The 15021-nt window shown below is 51.2% G+C and overlaps 1 protein-coding gene across 1 annotated transcript in view; it reads left to right on the top strand.

Moving 5' to 3' along the window:
• LOC140395245 (procathepsin L-like) overlaps positions 1-15021 on the top strand; it is a 57395-nt gene that overhangs the window by 22050 nt on the left and 20324 nt on the right. Inside the window, exons 3-4 of the mRNA XM_072482800.1 lie at positions 4817-4939; positions 10220-10378. Of these exons, the coding sequence (XP_072338901.1) occupies positions 4817-4939; positions 10220-10378 (282 nt within the window). The remainder of the gene's footprint in view (positions 1-4816; positions 4940-10219; positions 10379-15021) is intronic.

Raw genomic sequence — 15021 nt, 5'->3', positions numbered from 1 at the left:
TTTTCCCCCACGACACGTGCAGCCCGTGGGCGCCGCCATCTTACCAGGACCCATGTCCCCCGGGCACCCCATCGTCTGCCACCATCGACGACCAGCCGCATCTCGCCTCGGTCACGATTGACCAGTTCCGCCCACGCAACCCAGCAACGGCCTACCAACGTGAAAATCGATGGGCATGAGATCTCCTGCCTGCTGGACTCCGGGAGCACCGGAGCTTCATCCATCCCGATACAGTAAGGCGCTGCTCCCTCGCGGTACACCCCGCCAACCAGAGAATTTTCCTGGCCTCCGGGTCCCACTACGTGGCGATCAGGGGGTACTGCATAGCCACTCTCACTGTCCAGGGCGTGGAGTTCAGCGGTTTCCTCCTCTACGTCCTCCCCAACCTCTGCGCTGCCTTGCTACTCGGCCTGGACTTCCAGTGCAACCTCCAGAGCCTAACATTGAAATTCGGCGGGCCCCTACCACCCCTTACTGTGTGTGGCCTCGCGACCCTAAAGGTCGACCCACCTTCCCTATTTTCAAATTTAACCCCAGGTTGCAAACCCGTCGCCACTAGGAGCAGACGGTACAGTGCCCAGGACAGGACTTTCATCAGGTCCGAAGTCCAGCGACTGCTTCGGGAAGGCATCATCGAGGCCAGCAACAGCCCCTGGACAGCCCAAGTGGTCAGACCATCAATAGGTACACGCGTACCCCCTCCCACACATATCTGATATGGTCAATCAGATGGCACAGTACCGGGTCTTCTCAACTGTCGACCTAAAGCTCCCCATCCGTAAGGCGGACCGCCCATACACTGCCTTCGAGGCAGATGGCCGCCTTTACCACTTTCTTAGGGTTCCCTTTGGCATCACCAACGGGGTCTCGGTTTTCCAACGGGAAATGGACTGAATGGTTGACTGGTACGGGCTGCGGGCCACTTTCCCGTACCTAGACAATGTCACTATCTGCGGCCACGACCAGCAGGATCTTGACGCCAACCTTGCCAAATTTCTCCACACCGCCACTCACCTCAACCTAACTTATAACAAGGAGAAGTGCGTGTTCAGCATGAACCGCTTAGCCATCCTCGGCTATGTGGTCCAGAACAGAGTTCTAGGGCTCGATCCCGACCGCATGCGCCCCCTCATGGAACTCCCCCTCCCCCACTGCCCCAAGGCCCTCAAACGTTGCCGAGGGTTCTTTTCTTACTACGCCCAGTGGGTCCCAAACTATGCGGACAAGGCCCGCCCACTCATTCAATCCACTCTTTTTCCCCTAACGGCCGAGGCTCACCAGGCCTTCAACCGTATTAAGGTTGACATCGCCAAGGCCGCGATGCATGCAGTCGACGAGACGTTACCATTTCAAGTCGAGAGCGATGCATCAGACATCGCTCTAGCCGCCACCCTCAACCAGGCAGGCAGGCCCGTGGCATTCTTTTCACAAACCCTCCATGCCTCCGAAATTCGGCATTCCTCTGGCGAAAAATGAAGCTGTGCGGCATAGGAGGCATTACCTGGCCGGCAGGAGATTCACTCACCTTCATGTTTAACAACACACAGCAGGGCAAGATCAAGAACGATAAAATCTTGAGGTGGAGGATCGAGCTCACCACCTACAACTGCAAGATTTTGTATCACCCCGGTAAGCTCAACGGGCCCCCCGATGCCCTATCCCAAGGTACATGTGCCAGCGCACAGCTGGACCGACTCCGGACTCTGCATGACAACCTTTGTCACCCGGGAGTCACACGTTTGTACCACTTCATCAAGGCCCGCAATCTGCCCTACTCCGTCGAGGAAGTCAGGGCAATCACCAGAGACTGCCAGGCCTGCGCAGAGTGTAAACCACACTTCTACCAGCCAGACCATGCCCGCCTGGTGAAGGCCTCCCGCCCCTTTGAACGCCTCAACGTGGACTTCAAAGGGCCCCTCCCCTCCATGGACCGAAACACGTACTTCCTCAGTGTGGTCAATGAATATTCCAGATTCCCTTCGCCATCCCATACCCCGACATGACATCTGCCACCGTCATCAAAGCCCTCAACACCATCTTCGCTCTGTTCGGCTTCCCCGCCTACATCCACAGCGACAGGGGATCCTCATTCATGAGCGATGAGCTGCGTCGGTTCCTGCTCAACAAGGGTATCGCCTCGAGCAGGACAACCAGCTATAACCCTCGGGGAAACGGGCAGGTGGAGAGGGAGAATGGGACGGTCTGGAGGGCCGTCCAGCTGGCCCTACGGTCCAGAAATCTAACGGTCTCCTGCTGGCAGGAGGTCCTCCCCAACGCACTGCACTCTATTCGGTCGCTCCTATGCACTGCGACTAATGACACATCCCATGAACGCCTCTTTGCCTTCCCCAGGAAGTCCACCTCCGGGGTGTCGCTCCCGACTTGGCTCGCAGCTCCAAGAACCTGTACTCCTCCGTAAGCACGTATGACTCCACAAGGCGGACCCGTTGGTTGAGAGGGTACAGCTACTCCACGCCAACCCACAGTATGCCTATGTAGCGTACCCCGATGGCCGCCAAGATACTGTCTCCCTCAGGGACCTGGCACCAGCTCGTTCCACACACACACACCCCTCCGGCCCAGCGCCACCCTCCCCTCCCCCGGCTCACCCAGCCGCAACCTCCGCCCCAGGACAATCCGTCCTCCCCCTGCCCATGCCCGAGGATGAAGAAGATTTTGGCATGCTCCCGGAGCCACCGAAGACCAGACCGACACCGGAATCGCCCAAAGGCAGATCAAGGCTCCAGACCGACTGAACCTGCGGCGCTCCCAAAGGCAGATCAAGGCTCCGGACCGACTGAACCTGTAACATGATTGTGACTCTTAAAAAAAAACATCATCCTTCTGTATAACTCTCCTCCACCCCCGCTGGACTCAATTTTTTTTTCTGTACCTTAAAACATCTACTTGTATATAGCTCTCCACCACCCCCATCGGACTCAACTTTAACAGGGGGTGAATGTGGTAGTCACCACTGATGAAGATATTAGGTGCTTTGCGGTAAGGCCCTGTACTACAGGTACGGGGGTAGTTCCCTGCCTTGCGGCTCCGCCAAGTAGGCGGAGTATAAATATGTGTGCTCCTCGTACAGCAGCCATTTCGCCAGCTGCTGTAGGAGGCCACACATGTTAGTGTAACAAAGCCTCGATTGCATCTAACTCTCGTCTTTGTGTAATTGATCGTGCATCACCACCACAGGTGGCCGGTCTATCTCAGGCCCCGGTGAGGGCGAAGCCAGAGGCGGAGCCCACCGGTGTTCTAGTATAGTACCTGGAAGTCGACCGTATAATCACTTCCAGGTCATAGGTCACAGCATTATACAGACAGCTCATGAATTAGGTGAATACATTCACCACAGCTGCAAAGAGAAAGAATCAGAGGTGGCATATGTCAAGTTCGTATAACATAGTAAAAGGGATTTATTTACACGATGTTGCTCAAACAGGATACAATGGTGAACTTCACAAAAGCCCGCAAAATGCTCTGATGACATCATTGTGTTACATGTGACATTACACCAGCCAATGTTGTTATTCTGATCCATAACAGATTGGTACTGGTCTGAACAAGTCTACTTGAATACCTTCAAATAGGGCGGCATGGTGGCACAGTAGTTAGCACTGCTGCCTCACAGCACCCAAGTCCCAGGATCAATTCCAGCCTTGGGTCACTGTCTGTGTGGAGTTTGCACATTCTCCCTGTATCTGCAAGCTCCGGTTGCTCCGGTTTCCTCCCACAATCCAAAGATGTGCAGTTAGGTGGATTGGCCATGCTAAATTGCCCCTTAGTGTCCAAAAAATGTTAGGTTGGGTTACAGGGATAGGGTGGGGGTGTGGGCCTACGTAAGGTGCTCTTTCAGAGGGTCAGTGCAGATTCGATGGGCCAAATGGCCTCCTTCTGCACTGTAGGGGTTCTATTATTCTATGAAGTGGAACTCCAGTTCGGAACAGCAGCAGTCATTTTGAAGTTCTACTGGTTTTCCTTCTGGGTATGTAGTAATTAGACATGTTTCAGAAGATCCTTTTTTCTGTGACAAGCTACCAGTTTTCATTTGCATTTGGCTGAACACAAAATGGCTTCCGGACAGTTTCACTTCCCTATTTCCATTTATTCATCGAACTTGATATACGGGATTTTCAGCCTCTGCTAGGGGATTTCCCTGTTTCAATAAACAAAAACATCTCTGTGTGTTTCAAATACAAGGAAGTGTTTTGATATATATATTTTTTGAATATTTAAAAAATCTCCTTTGTTGGTGAAGACTCTGACTGGCTCACGCCCACCGAGCTACAAGTGCACTTGAATACCTCAAACCACCATTTTTCAAAACGTGTGCCAACAGGTTGATTCATTCTGGGCGCATCTCAGTCAAAGCCCACCCTGTCCTCACCCATGGCCCATGTTTCCCGAGCAGAGCTTGCAGTACAGCAGATATCAGGGCCAGGTCCCGAACCCAGCATTGGCCCATACCAAGGACCAGTCTACCTGCCCACTATCTGGGCAGGGGGCAGATGCACGTCAAACCCACAAAGTCACAGGGAGAAAGTGCAAACTCCACACAGACCCGAGGCCAGAATCGAACCGGGGTCCCAGTCGGCTGGTATAAAGACAGTCACAGCCGTGAAAAGGGTGTTTACACTGTGGCCTGTCAGACTGTTAATCAGCCTTTGTATCCTGACACTATTTGTCTCTCTGAGAAATGATTACAAGTTTATAACAGGAACTTCATCTTAGGAACTGTTTAAGGTGTTTTTGAAATACAAAGGTGCCGTATAACTTGTCACGTGATTCATTTCTTTTCCTCTTTCTCTTTAAGGATGAAGGAAATTACAGAAGGATGGTGTGGGAGAAAAATTTGAAATTAATCCAGCTTCATAATCTGGAGCACTCAATGGGGAAGCACTTATTCCAGTTGGGAATGAACCACTTTGGAGACTTTGTGAGTATGAATGCAACTGTTGTGTCGCAATAAATAATTTGGCTCCTATGATACAGACCTAACATGTAAGATTGAGCCATGTTAACCAACAAGGCCCGAGGCTCAATCCTGAATCTATATTGTGTTGACCAGAGTCAGGTTGGTAATAGGGGCAATATAATGGATATCAGTGCCCCAGAAGCCCAATCACTACCCGGTGGTCGCTATCAGGTGGCATATTGGGTGAATGGTCACTTCCATCTCACACAGATGGGTGGTTGATGGGGAGATTGCTCTGGCAAGATGCTTGGTTTTAATGAAAGGGCCTCATTTAAATACAAGAACCAGCTTCATACTGTTGATGGTGAACTCGGCATTTGAGAGGCCAGGAAGTCCATCTCAAGTCTGCTGCGGCCCTTTAAGAGCAGAAGCACCGGGAGTGAGGGGACACCGGAGTGAGAGACAGCAAGTTGCAGCAGCAGGGAAACTTTAGCAGTAAAATCCTGGGAATCCCCTCCCTAACAGCACGGTTGGTGTACCTACACCCCATGGACTGCAGCGGTTAAAGATGGCACCTCATCACCACCTTCTCAAGAGCAATTAGGGATGGGCAACTAATGTTTGGCCTAACTTGTGAAACCCTCATCCCATAAAAAATGAATTAAAAAAAACCAAGGAGGTGAACATATGGGAACCTTTAATTCTCAAAATACATGAGGGACTGAAGAAAGACAGAGCATCACACTTTATAAATAAATAAATAATCTTTATTGTCACAAGTAGGCTTACATTAACACTGCAATGAAGTTACTGCGAAAAGCCCCTAGTCGCCACATTCCGGCGCCTGTTCGGGTACACGGAGGGAGAATTCAGAATGTCCAAATTACCTAACAGCACGTCTTTTGGGATTTGTGGGAGGAAACCGGAGCACCCATAGAAGCATTCACTTGCTTCTAGTATTCATTGGCTGCAGCTAAAGATCGTTTTAAAGATGTCAAAGATGCCATAGAATCTTAGAATCTCTACAGAGCAGAAGAAGGCCATTCGGCCCATCAGGTCTGCACCGACCCTCCAAAAGCACACCCTACCTAGCCCGCGCCCCCACTCTAACCTCGTAACCTCACCTAACCTTTTGAACACTTTAAGGGGCAATTTAGCATGGCCAATCCACCTAACTTGCACATCTTTGGACTGTGGGAGGAAATTGGAGCACCCGGAGGACACCGACCCAGGCACGGGGAGAACGTGCAAACTCCACACAGCCAGTCACCCAAGGCCCAAATTGAACCTGGGTCCCTGGCACTGTGAGGCAGCAGTGCTAACCACTGTGCCACCATGTCTAAGGAATTCCTGCTTACTGATCCCTTAAGTAGGTAGCAGTGACATTGGGAACACTGACACCTCCTGTTGACCCTGATCTGTTTCTCCCAAATGGAAGCATGGCCTCCTCCTAAATTACAATAGGCCCAAAACTCAGAATAGCTGGACCACCACTAGTAAGTTAAGTAAGTTAGCAGAACGATTTTCCAGACTTCCCTCCCAATACTGTCCCATTTATGCCTAAAAACGGGCAAAAAGGGTTCCCCCATGTGTATGGATCAAGCTTGGTCTTAGCGCTTGAACTGCCTGCTGATATTTAATGCTGAGGTTTGTGAAAGGACCCACACTCCAGCCACTGACCCTCCTCCAAACTCTCTTTCCTCTCAAAGTTCCATGAATATTCCATCACTTTTCAACCCCATGTCTGTCAAGGTGTGGCGATCTGATGTGTTGTCAGGTGTGGCGATCTGAGGTGTTGTCAGGTGTGGCGATCTGATGTGTTGTCAGGTGTGGCGATCTGAGGTGTTGTCAGGTGTGGCGATCTGAGGTGTTGTCAGGTTTAACAAATATTATGATCCCGGACCAGACCCCAACATTTTCTAGGATACCGGACAGAAACCCAAAAGCTGTGAGGAAAGGAGATGTCACTCCGGGACTGACTCCATACACAATAAGGATATAGTATATTAAAACAAACTTTACTACTAACACAGTATTAATCTACCTTTAGCAGCACAGAAATATAGCTTATTATCAGTTAAACAATACTTAGAATAAAATGAAACACTTTAACTCCTAACTGCTCCCACCTTTATCCAATCAAACAAAACCCATCACAGGTCAAAGCCCACTTTTTAATAAAGTTAGCAAACACAGGGGGTGGGGGGCGATTCTCCTAAATGGAGTCCAAGTGTTTGCGCCGTCGTGAACGCCGTTGCGTTTCACGACGGCACGAACCGGGCCCGGGTACGACCTATTCTGTCCCCCACAGGGTGCCAGCACGGCGCTGGAGCGGTTCATGCCACTCCAGCCACCTTTCCCGCCGCCAAATGGGCACCGCGCCAACCTGCGCATGCACAGTTGGGCCGTGCCAACCAGCGCATGCGCGGGGAACTTCTTTAGCGCACCGGCCCCGACTCAACATGGCGTTGGTGTTCAGGGGCCGGCCGCGCCGGAAAGTAGGCCCGGGGTGGGGGGACTGGCTGGCCCGTTGATCGGAGGGCCCCGATCGAGGGCCAGACCCCATCGGAGGCCCCCCACCGGTGAAGGAGCCCCCCCCTCCCCCCCACAGGCTGCCCCTTCGCGCAGAGTTCACGCCGGCAGCGACCAGGAGTGAACGGCGCCGGGGGGAGTCTGGCGTATCCGCGCGGCTGCTCGGCACGTCCGGGCCAGAGAATCGGCGGCCTCGCCGATTCCAGCGGCCCGCGGCCGGCGCCACGCCAATCGCGCCGCCACAAATGCCGCCGATTCTCTGCACCTCGGAGAATCGCGCGCCGCATCGGGGCATCGTGGCGCGGTTGCGGCGATTCTCTGGTGCGGGGCTCGGAGAATCGCCCCTAGGATTACTTGCCAGCCTCTTGATAAAGAATTCCTTCAAAAGACTGTATGGAGGGAGAGAGAGGAAACAGCCTGCAAATTCTTGTCTGTGTCAGATTACTGCTCAACCTGACAGCCTATTGCAGAAGCTGCTGTTTTGTTCACAGCCAAATCTAAACTGACTGCTAGAGATCTGGTACAGACCTGGCTCTTCCCATTACTACACCATCTTTATCCCACTCAATACACATCACCTAATTACTTAACTTTAAACTTAATTACTTAAGTTTAGAGATCTAATGGAAATAAAACGGAGTCCTGTGTCGAGCGCGTTTAGCCGGGTGTTTCCCATTGCTCGCTGCGCTGAGAAAGACCCTGCTATCTAACGAGACGCGTTTTATTTCAGGACTACAGGGGGTAACGCCTCCCCAAAGCTGCACTTAGTCTCACTGGTGAGTGCAGTTCCTCAGTGCAGCAAGAGAAATGGTGTACTGACCTCAAGACCCCCCAACATGACCCCTGGACACCCAACTCAGCTATAAGGAGGTAATTGGGCTCCCACACCCCACCTAACAAAGGCAGGGTAAGCCAGGAACCGATCCCCGGTGCAGGGAAAATGCCACCTGGGTACCTTGGCACTGCCAGCTTGGCACTCTGGTGGTGTCCCTGACAGGCTGGCAGTGCCACCTGGGCACCCTAGCAGTGCCAGGGTGGCACTCAGGCAGCACTGCAGGGTGCCCAGATGTCACTGCCAGGATGCCAGGTTGGCAGTGTCAGGGTGTCCAGGTGGCATCAGTGGCACAAGTACCACCCTGCCCAGAGTCCAGCCACCCAGAGGCCCCTGATCCTCATGGGAGACCCCCCAAGTGCCGGTGCATCTGGTCCCTGTTTGTGGAGACCAGTACTAACCAGCATCTGTCGGGTTCTCCAAGGCGAGGGGGTTAGATCCTGCGGTGTGGGTAACTCTGGCGAGAGCATATTAAAGTATGCCTTATGACAACACTTTAATATGCAGATTAGCCAGATCTGGGCCCTACCCATTGTGTGCTGGATCGTGACATCTCGCGAGATCCCATGGTGAGTCGGGTAAATCCTGGAAGAGGCCTTTCCCAGGGTCTATCTGCCGCGCCGCATCCTGATTCAGGTGACATGTTGCCAGTAAATCACGCCCATGTCTCTAATTATCTACTCCCCAGAAATTATGATAAAATCCATTAGCCTCTTCTTTTAAATGTAAGCATTGTTTCAAATAAAATTTACTCACTTTTACAACATCTTAATTGCACACTTTTGCAGTCACAGACTCTGTCGCTCCTTTTGACCAGAATTGTTTTTTAAATTACTGCAGCAGCTATATACACACCATAACCCAGGCATTTAAAACCATTACTGCACCAGACACAGATAATACAATATATATACCAATTTATTACATTCATCACACAAGCCGTGACAGGGGGTTTTCCAGAGAGAGTTCTTACTCCAGATCCCCATTGAACAGTTACCAGGCAACATTAAGTAAAAACAGGACTGGTCTGAACGGTGATGCCAACATGGTAAAATAACTTGCTGACATAAGGCTTATACTTTAAGGAATAGCTACTTGGACGTATTAAAAATGGCAATACAAATAGAGTCCAATATAAGTCATGAGCTTTAGAAGTGAAGAAGAATGGGGAAAGCCCAGGGCCAGGAGGAATTCCAATCACATTACTCAATCCAACCTGCCTTAATTATATACATAGGAAAGAATTAACATGATTAATACGGGGAATACAGGTTAACTGGCTTTATTCAGTCTGAAGTTCATGTTCCATTCTGGACTAGCCATCATTTCCTGCTGTAGATTGGACCAATCGCAAGCTCCTCATGGCTATAAAATCACAGAGAGAGTTGTTGGGCGGCACCGTAGCACAGTGGGTAGCACCGCTGCTTCACAGTTCCAGGGTCCCAGGTTTGATTCCCGGCTTGGGTCACTGTCTGTGTGGAGTTTGTACTTTCTCCATGTGTTTGCGTGGGTTTCCTCCGGCCGCTCCGGTTTCCTCCCACAAGTCCCGAAAAATGTGCTGTTAGGTAATTTGGACATTCTGAATTCTCCCTCTGTGTACCCGAACAGGCGCCAGAATGTGGCGACTCGGGGCTTTTCATTGTGACAATAAAGATGACTTTACTTTACTTTAGGGTGAGATTTTCCAGCCCTTCCCCCCGCAACGGTTTACCGGCGGCGGGACAGGTGTGCCACGCAAAACGCCTTTGACAACAGTGGGACCGGAAGATCCCACTGCCAGCCTATGGCGAGCGGCCTCCTCCACCAGAAAGCAAGCCACCCGAGTGTTGGGGGGGAGCAGAAAATCCTACCCGTAGTGTCTGATCTGCTTATTTGGTTTATGGGTTTAAGGAGATTTTGGTTCTGATCCTAACTGCAATGATCTATCTGTTTTACAGACAGCTGAGGAGTTCCAACATTTTATGAATCAGCTGCACCTACTTGAAATGAAAAATTCAACCAGGAAAGAGCCTGCATCAACTAGGCCCAAACCATTCCGACTTCCTCAGAGCATTGACTGGAGAGACAAAGGTTACGTTACTGCAGTGAAAAACCAGGTAAAATGATGAGGATGGTGGCTAAGCTACCTGAAGAGAATATTGTCATGTTACAACATAGAATAGAATCATAGAATCCCTACAGTGCAGAACTAGGCCAGATTTCCACAAATCCTCCAACTTGATACTTGAAATTGACCTAGGAATGAAAGACCAGATTTTAATCCCAGTGTGCGTAAGTCTGGATAGGGGCTGAGTGTCAGGCCCTGGGATTTTACCAGTGTGCGTAATCTGTAATGGTCCCCATCAGTCCCTTGCCAATCCAATTGGAAGTGCGCACTACTAGGCTGGGGGGGATACTTCAGGTTACAGATAACTGTTGATTGGGACCTGAAGGAACAGGCCAGGGAATTCAGGTAAGTGGTTAGAAGGGGGATTGGGAATGCAGTGCAATCAAGGGGAGGGGTACAATGAGGCCATGGTTTTCTTCTGAAGTCCTGAGGCAGGTTTCAAATCATGGCTTCAATCCTCAGAAATCTATAATTGTGCACTGATTCTCATCTTTCTGTTGACTGATCACTTTATCTGTGATATTGTCTTGCACAGGGAGATTTACCTCATGTCCTACATCAATCCCAGTTTAACAGGTGGACAGAGAAGCCCCAAACCTCTGACTGAGACATTCATGAGCTAACAGTTACACAGCAAGGTCTCAGATGTCTCCCCATCCGTCTAGAGATAGTGGGCTAGATTCTCCCAGAATGGGACGATGTCCCCACGCCGGCGTAAAAACGCTGGCGTTCCACTTTGAAGATTCCCGTGAAAAAGTGGAGCAGATTCACTGACCTGCAGGGGGCCAGCAGGGACCCAAAGTAGTTCATGCAGCTTTAGCGGCGGAGACAGGCCCCCGCACTTCCGGTTTCGAGTCTGCACAGGCGCACGGCGGCGGCCTCCAGCGGCCATGCCGAGCGCCATGGCGGACCCGGACCACGGAGGTAGATCAAGAATGTAGACCCCCCCACCCCGGTCAGCCGCGTGCTCGAAGATCCGGCCGTGCCGATCTGTCCCCTGGCCGCATAGAAAGGCCCCCTCCCGGTGTCCGATCTCCCTCCCCCCACCAGGACTGAGTCCGCAGCCGCCATGCGAGCATCCCGACCAGCGATAGGTGGTTAAACCCACGCCATCGGGAACTCAGCTGGTCGGGAGCGGAGGATCGCTGGACGGGCCTCTGGCAATGGCCCCCCAGCTGCGCGGAGTACTTCGTGAACACGGCGATTCTCTGGAGCCGGCGCAGGGCCCGATTTCAGCGTCAAATTGGATTCTCTGCCCCTGTGCCGAACACGATTTCAGCGCGGGGCTGCGGAGAATCCAGCTCAGTATCTGTATGGTGCCCAGCCCGTTAGAGCACCATTCAGATATTCAGAACATACCATGTGGAAAACCAGGGGCTTAGTATTAGACACATTTTATGTTTCTTTCCAAGTTGAGTCTCGCAAAAACCTTCACTATCCCAGGCCTTGAAGAATGACATGCAATAAGGCCTCCATCAGTGCTTCATTGAGACTAACTCCTTGGTGGAGGCACCAAGATAGCACTGTCTTACCTTTCCTCGATCCTTGACTTCAAAAAGATGTTTCTCCAAACAAGTTTTTTGTTTTAATTTGGAGCACCCAATTATTTTTTTCCAATTAAGGGGCAATTTAGCGTGGTCAATTCACCTACCCAGCACATCTTTTTGGGTTGTAGGGGTAAGACCCATGCTTCTCTGAACATGTTTAACGGAGATTGGAAGATCATGGGCGATATTCTCCGTTTGGAAGACTATTATGGGCTGGATTCACCGTTATGGAGGCTAAGTGCCGACGCCGGCGAGGGGACTGTGGCGTTTTACAATGGAAAAATCGGTGGCAAGCGCCGCATTTATGCCATTTTTGGGGTGCTGGAGGATCCCGATTTGGCGTCAAACCAGCGCCTAACGCGATTTTGGTATTGAAGGCTATTCTCTGCCCAATCGCGTTTCGCGATTTCGGCGTTGGCCAATGGTGAATCCCGCCCTATGTTCTTCCACCGGAGCTGAATTGCACCGGATTTGCACTCTTGCCGGAAGCGCGAATCAGGAAGCGATTGCCAATCCTTCATCATGCAAATTTTGCATGGTGAGGATTGCAAGGGATTCCCTAGGGAATCCTGCTATCAGGCAGCCATTTTGGGTGATAGTGAGGCCCTGTGAGTTCCCCGCAGTGCAATAGAGCCCCCAACCCCTGGACTTTCTGGGTCACCACCCTCCCCCCAGTACAGGGGTGCCCTGACCTCCCCCTCACACAAGAGACCCCCTAAATAAATAGATCCCCCCACAGACACCTTAAATAAGGAACACCGCGAGAGACCCCCTAAAAAGACACCCCCACAGAGACCCCCTAAATAAGGAACACCTCCCAGAGACTTACAAAATAAACAGACCCCCCTCACAGAGACCTCCCACAGAATCCCAAGCATAATTATCCCTGTCGGGAAGCCCCCCAGAAGAGAGACCCCTGCCTGGAAGCTAAAGAGCAGTTCTGACATAGGATGTGAAAAGGATACTGCTTTAACACTCACCTGTGCTGGCTCAGGCACAGGAGCCTGCCAATTCCTGGAAAGAGAAAACCAGTCACCTGTATTTAAACACCCTCAGATTTTTTTATCTGCAAGCCATTCATTAATTTCTCTTCGATATTCATTCTTCTAGGCTGTGATTGACAGCTTCCACACTCCTCAGCTGTCAGCATTGTTCTATTCATTGCCCTTCACAATTGAATAACCCTTAAGTGCTCTAACTGCAATGTTTATAAACATCAAGCTTTGATCGACAGCTCCTGGACCACTTCAAACAGAGTTAAGTGCTATCAACTTCTAGCTGACCATTTCAAAATCACTCAACCGTGAAGGGAGGTGATTGGAAACCACTTAATTCTGTTTCAAATGGTCCAGTAGCTCTAAATCAAAGCTTGATGTTTATAAACATTGTTCTTTGCTTCCAGACAGGGATCTCTCTCCTAGGGGGTTTCCTGATAGGGATCTCTCTTCTGCGGGGCTTCCTGCCAGGGGTCACTTTTCTAGGGGGGCCTGTGGGGGCTCTCTTTATTCAGGGGGTCTCTGATGATTTCCGATGGCGGCCATGAGCTGAGCGGTCGCATGTAAGGTGGCTCTTGTATGAAAATTTCGAATTCGACCTTTTAACTCCATCAAATAAATTAATGACCCCCCCCCCACCTGGCCTAACTCCCGCAAACCACATCGAGAAATAGAAAAATAGAATTGGAAAGAGCCAACCTCCCAGCCGAAAACCCAACAAGGACGAGGGGAGGGAAACCTCAGTCTTGGAGTGGGCAACCACACGAGTTGGAACAGAACCAGGAAGGACTGACTCCACAGAGTTTTCAGTGCAGACCCAAGCGCTGATGGACAAACTTATGGGCTTCATCACCTCCGAGCTCCAAGGACACAGAGACCAGCTGAAGAGAGACCTCCTTGCAGCTGTCGAGACAGCCTTGGAGCCAGCAAAGGCGCCCAAAAGGAGTGGCCAAAATGGAGTGGCGGCTTGAGGCCCAAGAATCGATGGTGAGAGACCTCAAGAAGGCCTCCACGGACCAAGGGGACCGGATTGTGGCGCTTGAAGCCAATCACGACCCAGAAGGACTTAAAAGCAAAAATAGATGGCCTAGAGAACAGGCCTCGAAGGCAAAACCTAAGAATCTCAGGGCTGCTGGAACGTCTGGAGGGGAGGAACCCCACAGTATACCTGTATCGGCGATGCTAGGGGAATTGGTCGGCGAGCAGGACTTTGTCAAGCCCCCGGAGGTGGACCGCGTCCACAGGTCGCTTCGGCAGCGGCCCAGAGCCGGGGAACCTCCATAGGCGATAATTATAAAGTTCCACAAGCATCAGGACAAAGAGCGGATCCTGAGGTGGGCGAAGGGCATGAGAGGGTGCAAATGGTAAGAACATTCCACCTGCTTGCATCAAGACATTGGGGCAGACCTGGTCAAGCGCTGTGCCGAATTTAACAACGCCTAATCCATCCTATACAAAGGCAAGGTACGATTTGGCATGCCTTACCTTGCCAAGTTATCGGTCACATACCAGGGGAAAGAGTATTATTTTGATGCCCGGAGGAGGCCAAGAAAACCGTCCAGAAGAATGGGGGGAGGCGGCAGTCCCCTATCCGGATAGTTACATGGAACGTGAGGGGTCTCGATGGGCCGGTGAAGAGATCCAGAGCCCTCAGAGGTCTGAGGGTGGACGTAGCCTTCCTACAGGAAACACACCTGAGAGAGAGGGACCAACAGCGAGTAAGGATTGGCTGGGTTTCACTCATATTTCGACAATACTACAAGGGCAGGGTGGCCATATTAATTAACAAGACAGTCTCATATACAGCGACGGGGCAGTGAAGGACCAAGGGGTAAGTACATAATGGCCAGCGGGACCCTAGAAGGGACTCCGGTAGTTTTGGTAAATATATACGCCCCAAACTGGGACGATGTCGTTTATTTCGAAATGATGGCTGAAATCCCGGACTTGGACATCCACTGACTAATCTTGGGGGACAACATTAACTGTGTACAGGACCCAACATTGGACAGATCCAACACCAGGACAGGTAACATGTCAGGTATGGCACAATAATTGAACGCCTTTATGGAGCAGATGGAGGGGTTGCA

Source organism: Scyliorhinus torazame, chromosome 18 (genome assembly GCF_047496885.1).
Source record: "Scyliorhinus torazame isolate Kashiwa2021f chromosome 18, sScyTor2.1, whole genome shotgun sequence".
Lineage (NCBI taxonomy): Eukaryota > Metazoa > Chordata > Chondrichthyes > Carcharhiniformes > Scyliorhinidae > Scyliorhinus > Scyliorhinus torazame.
This window is presented reverse-complemented; position numbering and strand designations above follow the sequence as displayed.